Genomic DNA, 20,764 nt, shown 5'->3' with positions numbered 1-20,764 from the left:
AGGGTGGTCCAATCTGTGTGCCGTCTTCAATTTCTGGAGGCAGGAACCTTAAAGTAAGTTGGGACAGGGAGCAGCAGACACTTCTGGGGATGACTTCAGGAACCTTTCCAATGGGTCAAGAATATATCCAGACTATATATTAATTCTTGTAGCAGAGTATTAGTGACATAAGTGCTAGAGTGAAAATAAGCTCTGACAAGTGAGTTGGCTCCTACCCCTAATCCAACAGCAGGGAATTTGGTTTGCTTTAAATGGTGGTTTCTAAGCCAGAATTAGGAACCCTCATTTTCTTCCCAGACTCAGCTCATAGCATGCTTCTAGGGGACAGTGACCTAAAAGTGGTCCTCTTGAGATAATGCCCCCCAGTTATGAGACAGACACCCCCCTTTCTAGGGCAGAGATGGTTCTAAAACAACTGCTGATCAGATGGGTTGAGACTATTGCTGGGGCTTTCCCTGGGTGGCTGAGTGGGCTTGGGGGGCCACCCTAAGTCAGATGCCTGGTCCATTCCCACATGGCTCCACGGGACCTGATCCTCAGGGTCTGGTCTACATCCTGCCTGGGACCAGGACTTTTGCTGAGTTCAGCTCTAGTCATTTCAGACTGAATTTTCTAGAAGCTTCCTCAGGTTCCTTCCTGAGGAAAGGAGGCACAGGGAGAAAACTTGACTACCAGTCCCCCAACTCCTGACTTCTTGTCTGTTGAGCTCATCTTCCTGGCTCCAGTGCAGTTGGTTTCAAAGAGGAAGCAGGGATGCCCAGAGAGAAGAAAGAAAGAAAGTATATGACCTTGTCACCATCTGTCAGAGACTCTCCCAGGCTGAAGTGAGGTCATCACATCTACCCCCCTCTCTCGAGATGGTTGAGATTTCCACTGTGCTGTCTCTTCTACATTTTCACCCAGCCCATGGTTCTCAACCCAAGGGAAAGGACCCAATTTCCTGATTTTCCAATCCCCCACCTGCCTCGTGGCTGTTAAGGCAACCTCCCAAATATTTAACCTAAATCTACCATGCTGTAGATTTCCAGGAAGACCAGCCCTTCTATCTCCTACAACCAGTCGGCTGAAATTGAAGTCCCAGTGCCAAAATGAGTCTCCTCTGTAAACTCCAGGGCTCTGCCTTGCTGGAGAGAAATCAAGACTGTTTAAATTCATACAGTACTTGGATAGCAGATTAATAAATCGAACTCCCTTTGTTTCCTCCCTCAAGGTCCTAAAACTAGCCAAGGACATTGTGGCTGATGACCGGATCCAGTTCCACGTGTTGAATGCCTTTGACCCCCTGCCTGTCAGCCCCTCTGATGATCAGGCCTTGGGCTACCAGCTGCTCCGCCAGACCATACAGTCTGTCTTCCCGGAAGTCAACATTGTTGCCCCAGGTAATGACTTCATCAGCTGTGGCTGGGGGGAGGGGGGGCTGGAACTGTATCCTGTCTAATATCCACTGCCCCACCCCCACCCCAGCTGTTCAGCCTGGAAACAGCTGGCTGCTTCCTCTCCTGATGGGACTGGAGCTGTATTTTCCCCTCTGAGTAGAAGTGAAAAAGCAAACAGGAAAGGATCAGAAACAATAAATTAGGTCAGCCAAGCCTGGGTCCTTGCTTAACCTAGGCCAGCCAGTCTGGCATGGAGGAGAGGATCAGCTCCGATTCCCCCTCCTCTGGAGGAGCCACAGAGGGGGCCAGGTTCCCCATCTGGTTCTGATCCACTCTAGGATAGCAGTTCAGCAACAGAGCTCAGAATCCTCAGCCCAGAAACTCCTCCTGGCTGTACCACCTGAATTAACCACCTTCACCTGTCCCGGTAGCAGCGCCGCTACACCACTTTCCCAGTCTTCTGGCGTACCTTCCAAGTCTATGCTGTATAGACGGTGATTCTCAAATTTAACAGGAGAAGAGGATCACCTAGGGAATTTATTAAAATGCAGATTACCTGGACCCACTCCCAAGGATTCAGGTTAACCAGCTCTGGAGAGGACCCCGGAATCTGCCTTTTTAACAAATACCCCAGGGGATTCTGACACCGGAATGATGACTGACCACAGTTTGAGAATCTGTGGTCTGTGATGTGAGGAAGAGATGCTCTAATGTGAAGACCTGTGTTCACTTTCCTTTTATCTAGCTTTAATCATGGATCCTCTCATTTTCTAAGCTAATATTAATACTTAGGACCTGCCCCTGGGCTAGGCATGGGCCCTTAAAGAGATTACAGTGAAATCCTGCACCCATAAGCTCCTCGGGTGTGGGGGAAAAGAGCAGCCTTGTTTTTTAATCAACTTCAATCAGATCCACTCCTCAGAAATTCAACCTCAGACATTATCGAAGCCTCCAAGCACCACCACCACCACCTGAATCAGGCCCTTGGGGTCTTATGCGACAGCATAGCATCAGGATCCCTTAGTCCGTGGTCATCGGTCCTTGTGGTTGCCTCTGAGACATCCATTGTCCTGGCCACAAGGTCACTTCAGGTTGCAGATTTCCTCGGATTCCCTGGCCTGTCTAGGGGGTGAGATCTTTGACTCTAGACCGAAGAACATACCCTGAATGTACCCTCTGAGATTTGCCACCTGCTTGGACTCCTGCCACAGAGCAGGGCCTGGGTCCCCACCACCTAGGAACCCTGGCTTGCACACTCCCAGATTCTCCTCTCTTGGCCCTCAAAGGCTCCCTATCTTACCCTCTCCTTTCTGGGGCACCTGCCATAATCCCATCAACAGAGTTGGGCTTTTACAGAATAAAGATAGGCAGGCATCAACTAGCAGAAATCCCCAAAGCCAGGAATTGTGAAGGGGCTGATTATCCATTTAAAACCAGGAGTGGAAAGTAGAACAAAACACAAATTACCATCCCAGATCATCCCACCACACTTTAACTGATGTTCCAGGGGGTCTTTTTTCAAAGAACACTCCTACTGGGGAATGGGGTGACCTGCTACCTTCAGGAGAGTGGGACACTAGAGAGTATCCTGGGACTTTCCAAACCTGAAGTTTGACTCTAGGAAGACAGAGTCATCCTTCAGAGGACAAGAATAATAGGAAATTATGTTCTACTTGAAGAAGATTGCATTTTATAGCAGTAAAATTCCCCCAGAGAGTGTTTATTTCTGACCTGGGTGATATACAAGAAAACTCAGGCAATAAGGAAGATGTACTTAGATTTCTGGATATCTAGATTTCTAGAGTAACCTGGCTATAGGTATGAAATGATGCTGTTGGCCTCCATGGTCATCACGGAGAGAGGGCACTTTGGACCATTCAAGGGATGTCTCATTAATGCCTTTGGGAAGATATCCCATGTTCCCGGCTGCAGTGGTGTTTTAGAAAGGTTTTGAGAATGGGTAGCCTGAAGGACAAAAATTCATAGCCTCAGCCTTCCAAGGAAGGGCCAGACATCTTCTGTGGTGACACAGGGGTCCCAATTTCCCAGGTAGCCCACCTGCCACCACTTCCTTGGCTTGGCTGCTCACATAAAGCCCCATTCCTCTTGATTCTTCCTTTCTAGGTACTTGTATTGGCAACACAGACAGCAGACACTATACGAACCTTACCACTGGCATCTACCGGTTCAACCCCATCTACCTGCAGCCTCAGAGCTTCAGCAGGTGAGTGAATGGAACAGGTTTGGACAGCTTGGTGGAGAGAGGAGATACATCTGACCTGTCCCTTTCCCACGCCGTTCTTCTGACAGTCCACAGAATGGGAGAAACCCAGGGTTTGCACAAACTAAAATAAAGATATTATGGAACCCAACTGGCCAATTTTCCTGAGCACCAGAGTCTTGCCACTCCCCAGAATGAGTGGGAATTGGTGACTGTTTTCAGGGATGGAGATAATCAGATGACCGGAGAGAACCTGGAAGAATTAGGACCCTTGAGCGCTAATCCCACCTCTTCCTCCCTTTGAGAGAGTGCTTCCCCTCTGGATCTCATTTTCTCCCCCAAGAGGGGGTACTCCAGAGTTCTCAATTTCCAGTCAGTGAAATGCAGACACATTTGAGGTCAAAGGTGGGCCTGTGCTTTGAATTCTCAAAAGAAAGCACAGTGTAGGGGTCTGAGACCTATGCACTAATTTCAACTACTGCATGTGAATTACTACTTTGTGGGTTCTTCGGCAAATTTTTAGTCCTGGGGTATGGGGGGACGATTGCCATTTACCTCTCTGCTCTTTACCATATCCAGCTCCGATTTCCTCATCATAAGTCAGTTGCCAATAAAACAAAAATATTTCAATATGAGCTTAAGAACAGATTTCATGGGGGGTGCTCATTTTTTAGTGGGGGTAGGGGAAGGTAGCTATTCTTTATTTCCTTTCATCTTTGAGGTTACATGTGTGGTTATGTTGTGTTGTGTTGTGTTGTGTTGAGGCAGGTTGTGGGCATCGGATCTGGAGGTGAGGTTCTAGGTGAAGTAGAGAATCCATAGGTACCCTGGGCAGTTGCCCTCCCTATCCACTTGTGCCCCTAGTAATGTGGGGTGGGGGGGTGGCTGGCTTAGACATAAGTCTAGCTGGAATTCTGGCCTTAGAATTAAAAGATAACTTTCCCTCAGAGGAGAAATTATCAAATGGATTCCAGAGCAGGAGATGATTTGCAGTCCCCAGGAGTTTATTTTTATCTGCCCCCACTGTTCTTCGCCATGGACACGGATCCTGGAGAGATGACCAACATGTCATATGAAACCTCGCTTCCTACAAAGGGCTGCTCCCACCTTGCCCACTTCCTACCCCTGGAGGGTCAAAGGCCAATGGCTTCAGGGGATGTAGGGTGGGGAGTGCTCTGTAATAACACTTGTACTAGAGCAATGGACTCTCCCCCCCAAATCTCTTTCCCTCAGCATCCACGGAATCAATGAGAAAATCTCAGTCCAAGCCTACGAGACCCAGGTGAAATTCATCTTCGAGTTCATCCAGAACGCTGACGCAGACCCAAGGCCAGTTCCTCACCTGCACGAACTGTGAGGTCGGGGAGCCACAGCTGGATCAGGGATGGCTGATGCTGGGCCAGGACTAACCCAAGGGGGAAGCCAGTGTTGATGAAACTTTGGGTCGAAGTCACATCATAATGACCTCACCCACCTGCCTTGCTCACTCCTAAACTCACTCAACACTCAAGAACAAGGCCAGGGAGGAGGGGAAGGCCAGCAGGAGCCCCGCTTCTCCCTTCCTCCCGGCAACTCCATCGCTCAGCCGACCGGCATTTACTGCCTTCTTGTCACTACTTTAGAAGGTATCTGGCCTGTCTGTCTCACCCTGGTGATATAACTGCTCCTTGTTAAGTCCTGACTGAACAAATGCAGATTTGAAAAATATCAACCAGATTTGACCTTCTACAAGTGTTTAATTTAGGGCACGCTTGTTGGGCTGCCTTTTCCAGGGCTTATATATTTCTTCTTGCTGTAATTTCCTTTCCTCCCCCAGCCCCCGCCCCGTCTTCTTGGATTGTTTAGCCGGCTCTTCATCTCTCCTCTCCTGCCCCTGCATCCCTCCCCTTATCCTCCCTTTTATTCTACCCCTGGAGGAAGACTTAGTCAAACTATGGTACTCCCATAATTGCCACAACAATTGGTCAAATAAAATGGTCTATGCCGCATCAGCTGGGGGGTAAAACGGAGGCAGGGGGCTTTGGAGGAACCCCAGACCTCCTGGTTCTGGAGGCTGGAGCCTGGAGAAGAAAGCCTGTGTCCTCGGGCTCCTCCCAAGGGCTCCCTGGGCTTTGCTCCCTCCCCTGCCCTGTTCCTGCCACCTGCTGCTGCTGTCCCACCCCAGGAGGCACTAATCTGTGGAAACATTTCCCTTGCACATCCCACGGGCTGAGCTCCCAAGAGAAGGGCAGCCTCTCTCTGGAGCCCAGGACCAGCAGGACGTTGGCATCATGTCCTAATTCAGACTTATCAAAGAGAAGTGGAGGACATGGGGTGGGGGGACTGCCTGGAGGGGCTCTGCTCTGGCTGGTGGGGCAGGGGGAGGGGCGAGCTGCCCTCCGTTAGGGGACTGCAGAGCTCCTGTCTTTTTTCTCTGGAATCTAAGCCTGAGCATATTGGAGTCTGCTCAGTAGCTGTCAGGTGGGGAGCATTGAAAGGCAGCATTTCTTGGCTCAAGGCTGGGAGCTGTGCTTTGTGGATCACAAGGGAGTCAAGGTCATGGAGGGAGACACAGAGGGAGCTGAGACCTGAGAGACTCCCCCTTTTTTTCCTCTCCAGGCAAGGACCTTCCATGCCTTCCTGGGGTTTGATGGCAGTGGGCTCCTTTTCCCTCCTCACAATGCCCGGCCCCTCCTGCCTGCCTGTGGATGTGAGCTGTTCTTAGGAGCTGGGGCCTAATGGAAAGTGTTAGAAACACAGTGCAGGAATTATTTGAGGTTTTCTGCTACTCCCCCTAAGATTCACATTCCTTCCCTCGCCCTCCCTTTTCTGGCCAATTCAGTACTCATTCAGCCTTTGTTAGAGGGTGAGCTGAAGAACAAAAAGGATTCTTCACATTTGGGCAGAGCTGTACAAAGTGCTTTCACAACACCTTATCTCATCGGAGCCACATAAGAACCCCCGTGAAGAAGGCGTCATTTTTCTTACAGAGGAGGAGTTGGTTATCAGAGAAGTTACGCATCTAGCTGGAGGCAGTTTCAAACCCATGTCACCTGGCCCTAAGCTCATTGTTGTTCCATGATCCTATGTGACTGATGAAATCTACTTCCCATTGATTATCTTATTTAATACTGACAATCACTCCAAAGGGGTTACTGCCCCTGTTTTTAACAGATGAGGCAACTGAGGCTCAGAGGTTAAGTAGTTTGTCATGCAGGTGTTAGGGGCAGAGTCTGTCTGCATCCAAAGCCTGTGCTAATAGTACTGAAGAGGAAACTGAGGCTCGGAGAAGTCATTTGCCCAGATTACACAGTTCTTAAGGGGCAGCCTTAGAATTCAAATGCAGCTCAAAAATCCCCAAGTCCAGTGCTTTTTCGGTCACACCACACTGCCTGCCCCAAGAACCTGTGGTGTCTGGCTCATTCATTCTGACCCAGGGAGATCTCAAGGGCAAAGGCTGTTCTACTGTTGGATTTGGTTCTTAGCTCAAGCTCTCTGTTCCCCTGGCTGACCTCTCCCTAGTCACATCTCTCTGTCCATCTGCCAGCATTCCTTACACACCCACCCCCTGCTTCTGGGTTCAGCTCTTCCCCCTTCTTGAGTCTGGGGACAGCCAGGTCTCTAATGATCTGTGGGACAACTGGGAGAAGAGTGAGCAGGGAACCCTGTCCCTGTCCGGTCTCACCACTCTCTCAAGCGTCAGAAACAATAGTGTTCTGAGCCCCCGGAGTGGGAAGGAAAGCCTTGAGAGGGAGCTGCTCCAAATCCTGGCTCCGAGAACACAGAAATTCCAGCCCTGTGTCCCCTGAAGTTTTCTGGAAAGAGCAGTTGAAAGTGCTGGCCAGAACAACGTGAGCCCTAAGATTCTGGGCAGGATGGGCCAATGAATCTGGGACTTTCCTCCACCCCTACCTTCATCCATCTGCCACTCCCCAAGTCCACCTTGAAAGAGCTTCAGCAGATAATCACAAGCACACCGCACACCCCCATCAAGGACTTAGCTCTAGCTTCTCACTCATACCTCCCTAAGGTTGGAAGGAAGACAAAATATTCATAAGCAAAGAGAGTGGGAAAGGAAAGGAGTAAATTTTGGCTGAAGTCCCTTGATTTTGAGCCTGAGTTGCTGAAAACTTGGCCATTCTAGACCCAGTATTCTTTTCTTCCAGAGGAAATAAGAGAGACAAAGTTCCTACTGAAGAGTTGGACACTTCATTAATTTTTTTCAAATTTTAAACCTAATTAAATATTTTAATAACAATGAAACTATTTGCAAGTTTTGTGTTCAGTGTCCATAAGGCTATCAATAAAAAGGATAAGTATCATTTCATATATGTGACATCTAGACCTACAAATGTAAGAATGCTATAAATTACTTAATGCTACTAAATGTTCCGCAACCACCATGTGCAATGTTGCGGATATTACACTAATTCATGAGTTCCTCCAAAACCAGAAATTGGGACTCAAAGAGGAGCAAGATAATGGTCGCTCAGCACTCCTGGGAAATAACATGTCGCGCAGGAACCTATTACCATCATGCTATCCGAGAGGAAGGACTTGACAAGTCAATTTTCTTTTCCCTTAGCTAAGCACTTTGACAGCTGAATTCCTCCCTGCACTCCAAAGCTAGTCTGTCTCCAGGTTCACAGTGACACAACACACAAACCTTCAGGGCATTTCAGATGTAATTTTTTTTTTTTTTTCTGAAGACACAGGGCAATTTATGTAGAAAAACGTTTCTCTAGGGCCTGAACTATGTTAGTCTTAGAAATATGTGTTTAGGGTGACAGGTGCTCTGTGCCAGCACTGAGTGCTGAATCCCAAGTAACAGAAACACCTCTAGGTTTTTAATAGATTTAGTTCTTTTGTGGCTGTAATCTATGGTACCTTCTAAAGCATGAAGCCCATGGCAAGGAGCTCTCTTGCCCAGGTCTAAGAGATAAGGTCTTATTTTATATACCCCATGGTGCCCAGTCGGAGGAATCAGGAAGGCCTCTGTGGTAAGGAGGTCATGAGTAAGCTAAGACTTCAAGATTGAATAAGAGTTAACAAGGCAAAGAATTGGGGAGAATGGGGGGGGCGGGTGCGGTGGAAGATGTGCCAGACAGAATAGAGTGTGCAAATGAGAGCCTGCTGCCTTCAGGAAACTGAAAGGAGGCCTGTTTGGGCCTTGTAAGTCAGGATAGGAATTTTGGAACTTGACTTAAGGACAATGGGAAACGGAAGAATAGTTAAGAGGTTATTTTTCCTTCCTTCCATCTTTCCATCCTTCTTTTCTTCCTTCTTTCTAACACTTACACAGTGATTACTCTATTCCAGGCACTGTTCTAAATAATTATATCTATGTATATCTATATCTAGATATAGATAGATTTGTGTGTGTATAATCATTTAATACTAATAATTACCCTAGGAAGTAGGCTGTTGCAACGTAACAGTTGAAAAATCGAGTCAGTGGATTGGAGAAAGGTAGGTGTATTAAAAAGTTATTTAGGTTAGTCATTAGGGAAATGCAAATCAAAACCACAAGGGATACCCCTTCACATCTACTAGGTTAGCCATAATTTAAAAAGAGGAAAACAACAAGTGTTGGTGAGGGTGTGGGGCAATTGGAACCCTGGTGCCTTTGCTGGCGGGAATGCAAAATGGTGCCGCTGCTGTGGAAAACTGTTTATTGTTTCCTCCAAAAGTTAAACATAGAATTACCATATCACCCAGCAATTCCACTCCTAAGCATATACTCAAAAGAACTGAAAACATGTATTCAAACAAAAGTTTGTACTCCTAGCAGTACTATTCACAATAGCCAAAAGGTGGAAACGAACCAAATGTCCATCAACAGGTGAATGGATAAACAAAATACATTGTATCCATACTGTGGGCTATTAAGTCGCCATGAAAAGCAATGACACATGCTTCAACATGGATGAAACTTGAACTCATTATGTTGAGAGAAAGAAGCCAGACACAAAAGGTCACATATTACACGGTTCCACTTTTACGAAACATCCAAAATAGGAAAATCCATAGAGACAGAAATCAGGCTAGGGATTGCCAGGAGCTAGGGGGAGGGGGGAGGGGGGAGTGATTAATGATTAAGTGGTTTCCTTTTGGTGTGATGAAAATGTAACTAAATAGAGGTAATAGTTGCACAATATTGTAAATGTACTAAATGCTAACTGGATCGTATTTTTTTTTAATTGAAGTATACTGATTTAAAATGTTTCACGTGTACAGAAAAGCGTACACGTGAAACATTTTTCTTTCATTTTAGGTTATTCTATATTTTTTTCAGATTCTTTTCCATTATAGGTTATTACAAGATATTGAATATAGTTCCCTCTGCTATACTCGTTGTTTATTTATTTTATATATAGTAGTGTGTATCTTTTAAACCCAAATTCCTAATTTATCTCCCCCCCTTTCCCTTTGGTAATCATAAGTTTGTTTTCTATGTTGGTGAATTGTATGCTTTTATTTTATTTATTGAAGTATAGTTGATTTACAAAGTTGTGTTAATTTCTGCAGTACAACAAAGTGATTCAGTTATATATACATTCTTTTTTTAAATATTATTTTCCATTATGGTTTATCATAGGATACTGAACATAGTTCTCTGTGCTTTATAGTAGGACCTTGCTGTTTATCCATTAGCAAGTGAATTGTATGCTTTTCAATGGTTGATTTTATGTTATGTGAATTTTACCTCAATTAAAAAAAAAATCAATCCAAAAAAAAGTCTTTAGGAGGTGGAGCCAATGGATGGCACTTGGTGATTGATGGATGGTAGGGAGATGGAGAAATAGAGGAAGGAGTCAAGAATGACTCCCAGCCAGCTGACTTGAGCAAATAGGAGAGTGATTACATTTACTGAGAAGGGGAAGACTGAAGAAGGAGTAGATATCTAGGAGATGACGAGCTCCATTTCGGATATGACAAGTGGGAAGTGTTGAGGCACCCAAGTCCGGAGCTAAGAAGAAAAGTCTAAGACAAAGATATTTGGGAGTCATCAACATAGCAACATAAATTAACACTACAAGAATAAATGAGACTCAATATCTAATGGTCTGATCAAGGAAGAAGAACCAAATTTGTAAATTTAAATTAGCATGTTAAAAGACACGTCTGATAAGGGACTGTTATCCAAAACATACAAAGAACTCTTAAAACTGAACAATAAGAACCCAAACAACCCAATTAAAAGATGGGGCTTCCCTGGCGGCGCAGTGGTTGAGAGTCCGCCTGCCGATGCAGGGGACACGGGTTCGTGCCCCGGTCCGGGAGGATCCCACATGCCACGGAGCGGCTGGGCCCGTGAGCCATGGCCGCTGAGCCTGCGCGTCTGGAGCCTGTGCTCCGCATCGGGAGAGGCCACAGCAGTGAGAGGCCCGCGTACCACACACACACACACAAAAAATGGGCCAAAGACCTTAACAGACACCTCACCAAAGATCCACAGATGGCAAATAAGCAGGTGAAAAGATGCTCCACATCATATGTTATCAGGGAAATACAAATTGAAACAGTGAGGCACCACTACACCTGTTATAATTGTAGGCCAAAATCCAGAACACTGATGACATCAAATGGTATTGGGGATGTGAAGCAACAGAACTCTCTTCCATTGCTGGTGGAAATACAAAATAGTAGTCACTTTGGAAGACAGTTTGATAGTTTCTCACGAAACTAAACAAACTCTTACCACGTGACCCAACAATTGTGTTCCTTGATATTTACCCAAAGGCACTGGAAAATTATATCTACACAAAAACCTGCACATGTATGTTGACAACAGCTTCATTCATAATTGCCAAAACTTGGAAGCAACCAAGATATCTTTCAGTAGATGAATGGATAAACAACTGTGGTACATCCAGCCAATGGTATATTATTTAGTGCTAAAAAGAAATGAATAGGCAGAGCACAGAGGATTTTTAGGGCAGTGAAAATACTCTGTATGATAGTATAGTGAGAGAGGTATATCATTATACACTTGTCCAAACCCGTAGGATGTACAACACCAAGAGTGAACCCTAAGGTAAACTATGGACTTTGGGCGATTATGATGTCGGCGTTGGTTCATCGTTGGTGAAAAATGTACCACTCTAATGAGTGGTGTTGATTAACAGGGGAGGTTATGCACATGTGGGGACAAGGGGTATATGGAAAATCTCTGTATCATTCTCTCAACTTTATTGTAAACTTAAAACTGCTCTTAAAAAATAATCTTTGGGCTTCCTGGTGGCGCAGTGGTTGAGAATCTGCCTGCTAATGCAGGGGACATGGGTTCGAGCCCTGGTCTGGGAGGATCCCATATGCCGCGGAGCAACTAGGCCCGTGAGCCACAACTACTGAGCCTGCACGTCTGGAGCCTATGCTCCGCAACAAGAGAGGCCGCGATAGTGAGAGGCCCACGCACCGTGAAGAAGAGTGGCCCCGGCTTGCCACAACTAGAGAAAGCCCTCGCACAGAAACGAAGACCCAACACAGCAAAAATAAATTAATTAATTAATAAACTCCTACCCCCAACATCTATAAATAAATAAATAAAATAATCTTTAGGGAATTCCCTGGTGGTCCAGTGGTTAGGACTCGGTGCTTTCAACTGCCGTGGGCCCAGGTTGGATCCTAGGTCAGGGAACTAAGATCCCATAAGCCACGTGGTGTGGCCAAAAAGAAAATAGTCTTTAAAATAGTAGACAGTGTCAGCAAAGGCATTAAAAATTAATATAAATTTTAAAACATAAAGCCTCTATGTTCAAGGACTTTGTAGCCTAGTTGGGAAAACAAAACCAACACATCAAACAATACGTCTTAAGTTGTGTAACTTAATCATCAAAGACTACATTTCATCTTTCACCCTCCACTTCTCAACATGCGTGCAGCCACACGTTGAAAACTCTGCTGTTCCTGAAAATGCCACAGTCTCCCTTGCTTACCTGCCATGTCACTCAGTTTCCTCTAAATAGAATGCTTTTCTCCTCTGTTTTCAATTCTTCTGGGCATATACTTAGCAGTGGAATTGCTGGGTGATATGGTAATTCTGCGTTAAGCTTTTTGAGGAAACATTGAACTATGTCCACAGCAGCTGCCCCATTTTACATTCCCACCAGCAAACGGACAAGGGTTCCAATTTCTCCACATCCTCACCAACACTTGTTATATTTTCTGGGTTTTGCTCCTCCTTTTTTAATGAGCAACCTAGTGACTGTGAAGTGGTATCGCTTGCAGGTTTTTTGTTTGTTTGTTTTTAATTTATTTATTTGGCTGCATTGGGTCTTCGTTGCTGTGCATGGGCTTTCTCTAGTTACGGCAAGCGAGGGCTACTCTTCGTTGCAGTGCGCGGGCTTCTCATTGCGGTGGCTTCTCTTGTTGCAAAGCACCGGCTCTAGGCACGCAGGCTCAGTAGTTGTGGCACACGGGCTTAGCTGCTTCGCGGCATGTGGGATCTTACCAGACCAGGGCTCGAACCCATGTCCCCTGCATTGGCAGGCGGATTCTTAACCACTGTGCCACCAGGGAAGCCCTCCCTTGTGGTTTTGATTTGCATTTCCCTAATCACTAACCTAAATAACTTTTGAATACACCTACTTTTCTCCAATCCACTGACTTGGTTTTGAGCTGTTACGTTGCAACAGCCTACTTCATAGAGTAATTATTAGGAGTAAATCAGTCAATATGTAAATCCACACAGGAAGATTCAACTGAAGCATCTCCATGTCTTTGAAGACTTCCAGAGCCTTCCAAGTGTTCAGTGTTTCCTCCTATGACAAAGGCATATTGTTCTAATATGTAGCCTTGATTGAGAACCACAGGGTTGGGGCACTGTTCCCCAAACTGGTCAGATCATGGGAGTCATCTCGTGCACTAATTAAAAGGGTGGATTTCCTGGCCTGGCACCAGATCTTTGGAAACAGAATTTCCAGGAGAGAAGCCTGGAAACCTATATTTTAAAAGAAGTGCCCACAGGAGATTCCTATGACCAAGCCTGTTTAGGAAACCCTGGGCTAGCAGACAATCAAAAGGCAGTAAACACAGAGGGCATTTTGAAACTAGATAATCTGGTTTGCAAAATATGATCTTGCATCCTGTCTCTGGAAAGATCAAGCTTACTCATCTTTGGCCGATAACTTACTACAGGAGTGCTGCCCCCCAGACTATCTCCCCACCCACGTCCATGTGACAGAGATGGTCCATCTTTAACACTTTGCAGTTAGGAGTGCCCTCACACTCTGTGAAGTCTAGACCTCAGTGTGAGTCCCAGAGAGAGCCTGAGCTGCCCCTTCCAGATGCCTAATTCTTGTTTGTGGCTCTTCCTCTTTGGTGAAATCATACCAGTCCTTACCGTGTGTGTGGAAATGTTCCAAGTGCTACGGCATCACTAATATTCACAGCATCTCTAAGAAAGAGAGTAGTGTCTCCATTTTTTAGATAATGGCTCAGAGACATAAAGGAGTTTGCTCAAGGTCACATACCTAATATGTGACTGAGCATGGATTCAAACCCATGTGATTGCAAAGCTGTGGCACATTCCACTCTGCAACTCTGCCTCTCTCACAGATTACTTCATCTCCCCAGTTATAGCTCACCAGACTATTTTGCTTGCTGTTAACTCTTCCCAGTTATACCCAGTAATTTCAGAACTGCAGTTCCAAAATACCGGGAACCATCCAGCCTAAAGGAATCCAGGGAGAGTACCCAGGGGGCTTTGGGAAAGGAGAGCTCAGTTAGAAGAAAAGGGGATGGTGACAGCAACTAGCTTTGAGCACAGATGGCCACACTTCCCCATCCACCCCCATGACTACATCCTCCTAGAACTGAATAAAGCCGGAAGGGGATATCACCTTAGCTCAGGGCAGCAGGAAAGAAGTTGACCTCTGGGAGGGAGATAGCTGGGGAGGGGTTATAGCAAAGGGAAAAATGGGAGGGGGCATCCCTTCCCCAGCAGAAACAAAAGACAGAAAACTTTCCAGCCATGTCAGGCTAGTCTTGTGACTATACCATGCTAGTTAGGGGATCCAGGATTTACAGGGCTCTGGAATTTTGTAATGTTTCAGGATAAGCATCCAGGTAGCTCGTGGAGAAGCCATTGGTAGATAGCGGCTGTTCCTGAAAGAAGGCCAAGGGACCTGGAGGACCTCAGGAGGGAAGCTAAATGAACCATATATTAGAAAAGTGCCAAGCAAGACTGAAGAGGGCCGCCCACGGAGGTACTTCCCTCCCAGGCTCCTCCACTGGCCCCTGGCCAGTGATCAACACCTCCTCCTTCCCCCGAATCCTCCACCCCCGCCAACAATCTCATACTCTAAGCGAAACGCTGTGCCTGCTATACAAGTGCCATTTCATGACACTTCATCAACCCCTCTCCGGCTAAACTGCTAAGTCCCCAAGCTTATCCTATATAGAAAATTCTGGAGCAGCTTCTAGCCTCATTGTCTTCTGGAGGGAGGGGATGCTGTGAGGTTTTTGCAGTGTTGCAAGGGAGCAATTTCTCTTCTGTAGTCATGGGAGTTGGTCAGACTTCTGACCTGACCTGGTATCAGCTATAGCTGAAGGAGGGGAAGGAGAGGACAGTGGAGAGAAAGATGGTGACAGAACACTGTGAGAGAACACAACAGGCCTGGGGAAAGACTTCCTGGAGATGAAGGGGCTGGCAGTGACTCAGTGGTCTTTCATCTTCACAATGGATATTATAGGCTATAACGAAGTTAAAGCCAGTTCTGAAGAAGAAAGTTCCTTATTGGGGAGGTAGGAATGAGACCCCACAACCAGTCTCAAGGCATCTCCTTTGGAAAGGAAAAGTGTAGAAGAGCTCTCTCAACTAACAAGCTTTAAGAGTAAGCAGGAGGAAAGCAATTATACCCCAATAGAGATATCTAAAAAAAAGAGTAAGCAGGAGGGGATTCCCTGGCAGTGCAGTAGTTAGGACTCAATGCTTTCACTGCCGGGGGCCCCAGTTCAATCCCTGGTGGGGGAACTAAGATCCTGCATGCCGAGCGGCTCGGCCAAAAGAAAAACAAGAGTAAGCAGGAGTAGCGCCTGCGTGACCTTGGAGGCTCTTGTCCTACAAAGGTCCACTGTGATGCTCAGAGACCCTTACTGTCTCCTTGACACCACCGCCCCCTCCACCTCCGAGTCTCTCCTTCTGAAGTATCTGGCTGGCTTGCTACCTGCTTGTAGTTCCTGTCTTTTCAACTGTGCCCTCTGCTCCCTACATCCCTGCTTCTCTCTTCACAGACTGTAGCTATTTCTGCTTTTTTCAGTAGGGAAGGGCTGGGTGTCTTCCCCTTCCCAAGGTCACAGCTGGCTGGGCTGGAAGGAAATCTGCTCCCTCTATCCCCTTTCAGTGTTTGGCCCTAGGAATCAGCGCAACACAGGGCAGACTACCTGAATGAGTCTCATCCATCTCATCCATCATTCATTCCACACATTTATTTAGTACCTACTAAGTGCTAGGAGCTGGGAGTACACTAGTGATCAAAATATAGTCTTGTCCCAGTGGCCCTGAGGCTTTGGAAGACCCCAAAACTGGGGCCTTCTGTATTTATATACTCATAGAAATATCTGCAGTACCCGTAACCAACAAAGAACTCATATCTGAAATGTATAAAGAAATCCTATAGGGCTTCCCTGGTGGCGCAGTGGTTAAGAATCCGCCTGCCAATGCAGGGGACATGGGTTCGAGCCCTGGTCCGAGAAGATCCCACATGCCGCGGAGCAACTAAGCCCACGTGCCACAGCTACTGAGCCTGCGCTCTAGAGCCCCTGAGCCACGACTACTGAAGCCCATGCGCCTAGAGCCCATGCTCCGCAACAAGAGAAGCCACCGCAATGAGAAGCCCACACACCGCAACGAAGAGTAGCCCTCGCTCGCCGCAACTAGAGAAAGCCTGTGCACAGCAACGAAGACCCAACACAGCCAAAAATCAATAAATAAAATAATTTAATTTTTTTTAAAAATCCTATAAAGCAATAAGACAGAAAGCCTAATAGAAAGTGGACAAAGAAATGGACAAAGTACTTGAACAGATATCCAAATAGTAAATAAATATATGAAAAGGTGCTTAATCTCACTGGTTACCAAGGAAATGCAAATCTGAACCACAATGAGATACCACCCACCAGAATGGCTAACATTTTTAAATCTTTATAGATCGACAGTACAAAGTGTTGATGATGATGTGGAGCAACTGGAATTCCAAGACACGGCCAGCAGGAGTGTAAACTAACATGAGCACTTTGGAAAATTATTTAGTAGCATTTATTGACACTAAACATATAAACATAGCCTATGACCCAGTAAGTCTGTTCCTAGGTATATATCCAACAGAAATAGAAACATAAGTGTACCAAAGGACAGAAACAAAACTGTTAGAGCAGCATTATTGATAACAATCCCAAACTGAGAACAGCCCAAATGTCCACCAGAATAATAGAAAAATAAATTGTGGTATATGCATTTAATGGTGACGAAATAAAATTCATATTTTATTCCAAGACAGGAAAAATGTAAACAAAAAAGTTTTCTCTCCCATTTGGGCCTCCTCCTTCCCCTTTAGTGTGTATCGTGCATCTGTATTCACCAGACCTCCTTAGGAGATAACACTCCTTCTCAATCTTGTAAGGGGTCATGATGACCCACTGCTTTATACTGCAGATCTGGATTGCGTAAACTGTCAATATGTCATTTGGTGTGTAAACCTTTGTCTCAAAAACGTATGTAACTGTGCTTTGACCTTTAATGGGCAGAACAGTCCTCAGAGGTTTCTGAAAAACTGTCTCCTGAGTTATAATCCTCAGGTTGTCTCGAATAAAATTTTCTATTTCTTTCTCAGATTGACTATTGATTAATTTTTTCATCAGAGCATCTGCAATGGCATACCACACAGCAATGAAAATAAATGAGCTACTGCTACCACAACAATATGCATGAATTTCACAAACATACTGAGTGACAGAAGCCAGACACAAAATAGTACCAACTGAGGGACTTCCCTGGTGGCGCACTGGTTAAGAATCCGCCTGCCAATGCAGGAGACACGGGTTCGAGCCGTGGTCCGGGAAGATCCCACATCCCACATGCGGAGCAACCAAGCCCGTGTGCCACAACGACTGAGCCTGCGAGCCACAACTACTGAGCCCGCGTGCCACAACTACTGAAGCTCGGGCACCTAGAGCCCGTGCTCCGCAATGAAGAGCAGCCCCTGCTCACCGCAACTAGAGAAAGCCCGTGTGCAGCAACGAAGACCCAACGCGGCCAAAAATAATTAATTAATTTAAAAAATAGTACCAACTGAATGGTTTCATTTATATAAAGTTCAAAAGCGGATACAACTAACATATGGGATTAGATAGAGGTTAATTTGGGAAGGAAGGTGGCATAGTGACTGGGAGGAGACATGCGGAGGGCTTTGGGGGTGCCGGTAATGGTCGAATTCCTGATCTGGGTGGCCATTATACAGGTACGTTCACTGTGTCGTAATTTGTTGACCTGCACACTTAGGATTTGTGCACTTTCCCATAGGTCTGGTATACTTCAATTAAAAAAAAAAAACTCACAGGAAAGGGGGAACTGTTTCAGGGGGATAAAAAAAAAAAGGAGGTGGGAAGGGAATAGAAGGCAGATCAAGATTTTACATACAGGTGGCTTAGCTGCGGCAAGATGAAAAGGGAGCAGGGAAGACTGTTGAATGGAGCAGGAATTGTTTCCAGCCCCTGACTGAAAAGTCTCCAGATACATCAACCTTAATTCCCCACCCATCCCTACACCACCTATTGAAAAACTGATCCTTTGGAAGAAACCCAATGTTTCCTAGTCTAGCAGTTACTTCTGTCTCCAGGCGGAGAGACTCAGTGTTTGTAGCCAAAATTAGAACCCCAGTTTTGACACTGACATTTTCTCTACTAGGTGCTGTGAGACTTCAGGCCCTTGATGCAAATTCCCAGCAGCTAAACTGGAATAATCCTGAGGACTAGAGTGGGAGATGAGGAGCTAGGTTGTACACGTTTGCCATCCTTGCCCAAGGGAATCACCTGCCCCTGTTGCTGTGTGTGCTGGGGGGTGCGTGTACTTCGGAAAGAGGAAGGCGCAGCCAAAAGCTTCATACCCAGCACTGTGTTCTCTCCCCAGGCACTCCTCTACTCCAAAACCCATCCAGGGGTCTAGAGTCATGCTCGAATGCACCCCTTAGCCACTTTCCGGGAGGAAAATGACAGGAAGGAACCACTGGTCACAGGTTCCACTGACAAGAGGGGAAAACCTGGGGGTGGCGGTTCCCTTATGGGGGAGGCGGTTCCTTTATGGGGGAGGTCACACCCCCTGCACAAAAACATCCCCAAAAGAACCTGTACTGAAATTGCGTTAGAGAGGTAGAGATACCCCAGGGAGGAAGTGGCAAACGGCGAAATGGGAACACCCCTCTTTGATCCCATAAGGTGCGTCAGGGAAAGTTGGACTTCGTTTAGGCAGGGACGGAGACATCTCTTCCCATGCTGCCACCAGGATCAGTGGGTCAGAGGAAGCCAGGCTCCCCCCCGCCCCTACCTCAGTTGCTGCGTGTGGGACCACAGCGGTGAGTCTGACCTCTCTTCCCGCCCCTTTCAAGGCTGGGACTTTATTAAGGCCGGTTCTATCAGGCTGAGCCACGCGCTTGGAGGAATGCGGATTCTGGCGGAAGCGCGAGGAGACTAGCCAGCAGGAGAGGAGCTGTGTCCGAGAACAAGGTAGGGACGGTTCTCTCCGGGAACCAAGCGCGGGGTTAAGAGCACGGGGATGGCTGCTTGAGGCCCGGAGGTCAGAGCTGGCTGGCTTCACGGGGAGGTTTCCCAGTCTCCCCGGCTCAAGGAAACATTCAAGATGCAGGGATAGACGTGCACAGGCGCACACGGCTTTAAAGAGCGAGGAAAGGTCCCAGCGCGGCGGGGCGGGCCCGAGGGAGGTGGCAAGGCGCCTGGAGCGGGAACCTCAGGCAGCCGGCGGATGGGCGCTGGGACCCGCGAGCCAGCCTCTGGCTCCAGTCACTCCTCGCACTGCGTTTTGCTGGCGCCCCGCCTCCGCGGCTCGAAGCGAAGGAAAGGGGCCAGGCCGAGTCTGAGCCCGCCCCCTCCCCCGCCCCCTATTGGCTGCTGCAGTTGTCCATCCAGAATCTATTTTTGATGGGGGGGGTGCCACCCAGTCTGCCCCAGATCACGTTTGCCCCTAGCAGCCAACCAGTCGGGCCCAAGTCCCCGGGCAAGAAGCCATTGGGGGCGAGTGAGCTCGGCCCCACGGTCCCCCGTCCGGGTCCCCCAGCCCCCGCCTGGGAGCAAGGCGGTATATCCTGCACTCCCTCCCTGACCACCTCCCCTTCGTGGAAGCGGAGCGGCGGCCTCGCAGTAACGCAGAGGCGAAATGTAGCGAGCCGGGTGTCGCGGCTGGACGCTCGCCTTGGCTGGGGGTGTGGGGGGCACGCCGGAGGCCGAGGAGGACTGCCGAGGAGGAGTGATGAGAAGAGGGGGATCCCTGCACCCCCCAAGACCACGGGTCCCTGCTGCCACACGCCAGGTGCCCCCCTTCCTTCCCAGCGAGGGGCAGGTCAGTCCTGTTGGGTCTAGAGGGTGGGTGGCGAGGGCGGGAGACCTGGAGCGCAGCGCATTTGCTGAGTCTGAATCGGGGAAAGGCGGGAGGGCCACCCAGATACCTCTCCCTCCCGGGGTTTGGGGATACTAAGACGGTCTTTTTTGTCCCCTCCTCAGGGCATCCTGGGTCACTTTTGCTTCTTTCATCCCATGGCCTTAGGCCCATCTGAAGTCTTCGTTACTGGAAGGAGTGGGGTGAGGGACTGGCTTCTCTTCCTTCGAGCCCCCCTTTCAGGTTAGGTGACCTGCCAGGAAGACGGGAGGAGGAGGGAGGGTCAAGTTTTAGCGGACTCAGAAACTTTTCTGGCAAGGGGCAGTGGACTCTCTTGCTCAGAGGTTTCCTCCTGGATCTCTAGTGAGGGTTTTGGAAAGAACCACAGGACAGTGTTTCAGGAGACTGGAAAAGGGAGTCCTGGTGACGTGAGTGACTAGAAAGAGAAAACAGTTCCCATGGGCCAGTTACTGGAGTTTGATCCACCCTTTCCCAAACAGGAGTTGACTAATTGTGTGTGTTTGGAATACTTAAGGACCTATTCATCTTTCCTAGGGAAATTCTCTTTAAATTTATTTT

At 47.4% G+C, this 20,764-nt stretch overlaps 2 protein-coding genes across 7 annotated transcripts in view; both read left to right on the top strand.

Annotated features, from left to right (window-relative positions):
• The window catches only part of PM20D1 (peptidase M20 domain containing 1), a 33,482-nt gene extending 14,721 nt beyond the window's left edge, over nt 1-18,761 (top strand). The window contains exons 11-13 of the mRNA XM_022593620.3: nt 1,211-1,379; nt 3,501-3,600; nt 4,831-18,761. Of these exons, the coding sequence (XP_022449328.2) occupies nt 1,211-1,379; nt 3,501-3,600; nt 4,831-4,954 (393 nt within the window). The 3' untranslated portion in view covers nt 4,955-18,761. The remainder of the gene's footprint in view (nt 1-1,210; nt 1,380-3,500; nt 3,601-4,830) is intronic.
• A 293-nt stretch (nt 18,762-19,054) lies between these two features.
• Nucleotides 19,055-20,764, top strand: part of SLC41A1 (solute carrier family 41 member 1) — a 29,515-nt gene continuing 27,805 nt past the window's right edge. For 2 of the 6 annotated variants that reach the window (XM_022593621.3, XM_089908561.1), the window contains exon 1: nt 19,512-20,149. The gene's annotated coding sequence lies outside the window, so the exon portion shown is untranslated. Of the gene's footprint in view, nt 19,300-19,508; nt 20,150-20,310; nt 20,429-20,764 lie in introns of those variants that run through there. The other 4 variants (XM_089908550.1, XM_089908549.1, XM_089908547.1 and 1 more) reach the window with 4 other exon arrangements.

The sequence above is a fragment of the Delphinapterus leucas genome, chromosome 1, assembly GCF_059928025.1.
Source record: "Delphinapterus leucas isolate spDelLeu-1000000601 "Yukka" chromosome 1, BTC_Dleu_Yukka2, whole genome shotgun sequence".
Classification (NCBI taxonomy): Eukaryota; Metazoa; Chordata; class Mammalia; order Artiodactyla; family Monodontidae; genus Delphinapterus; species Delphinapterus leucas.
The sequence above is the reverse complement of the archived record's forward strand: the minus strand, read 5'-3'. Positions and strand labels throughout refer to the sequence as shown.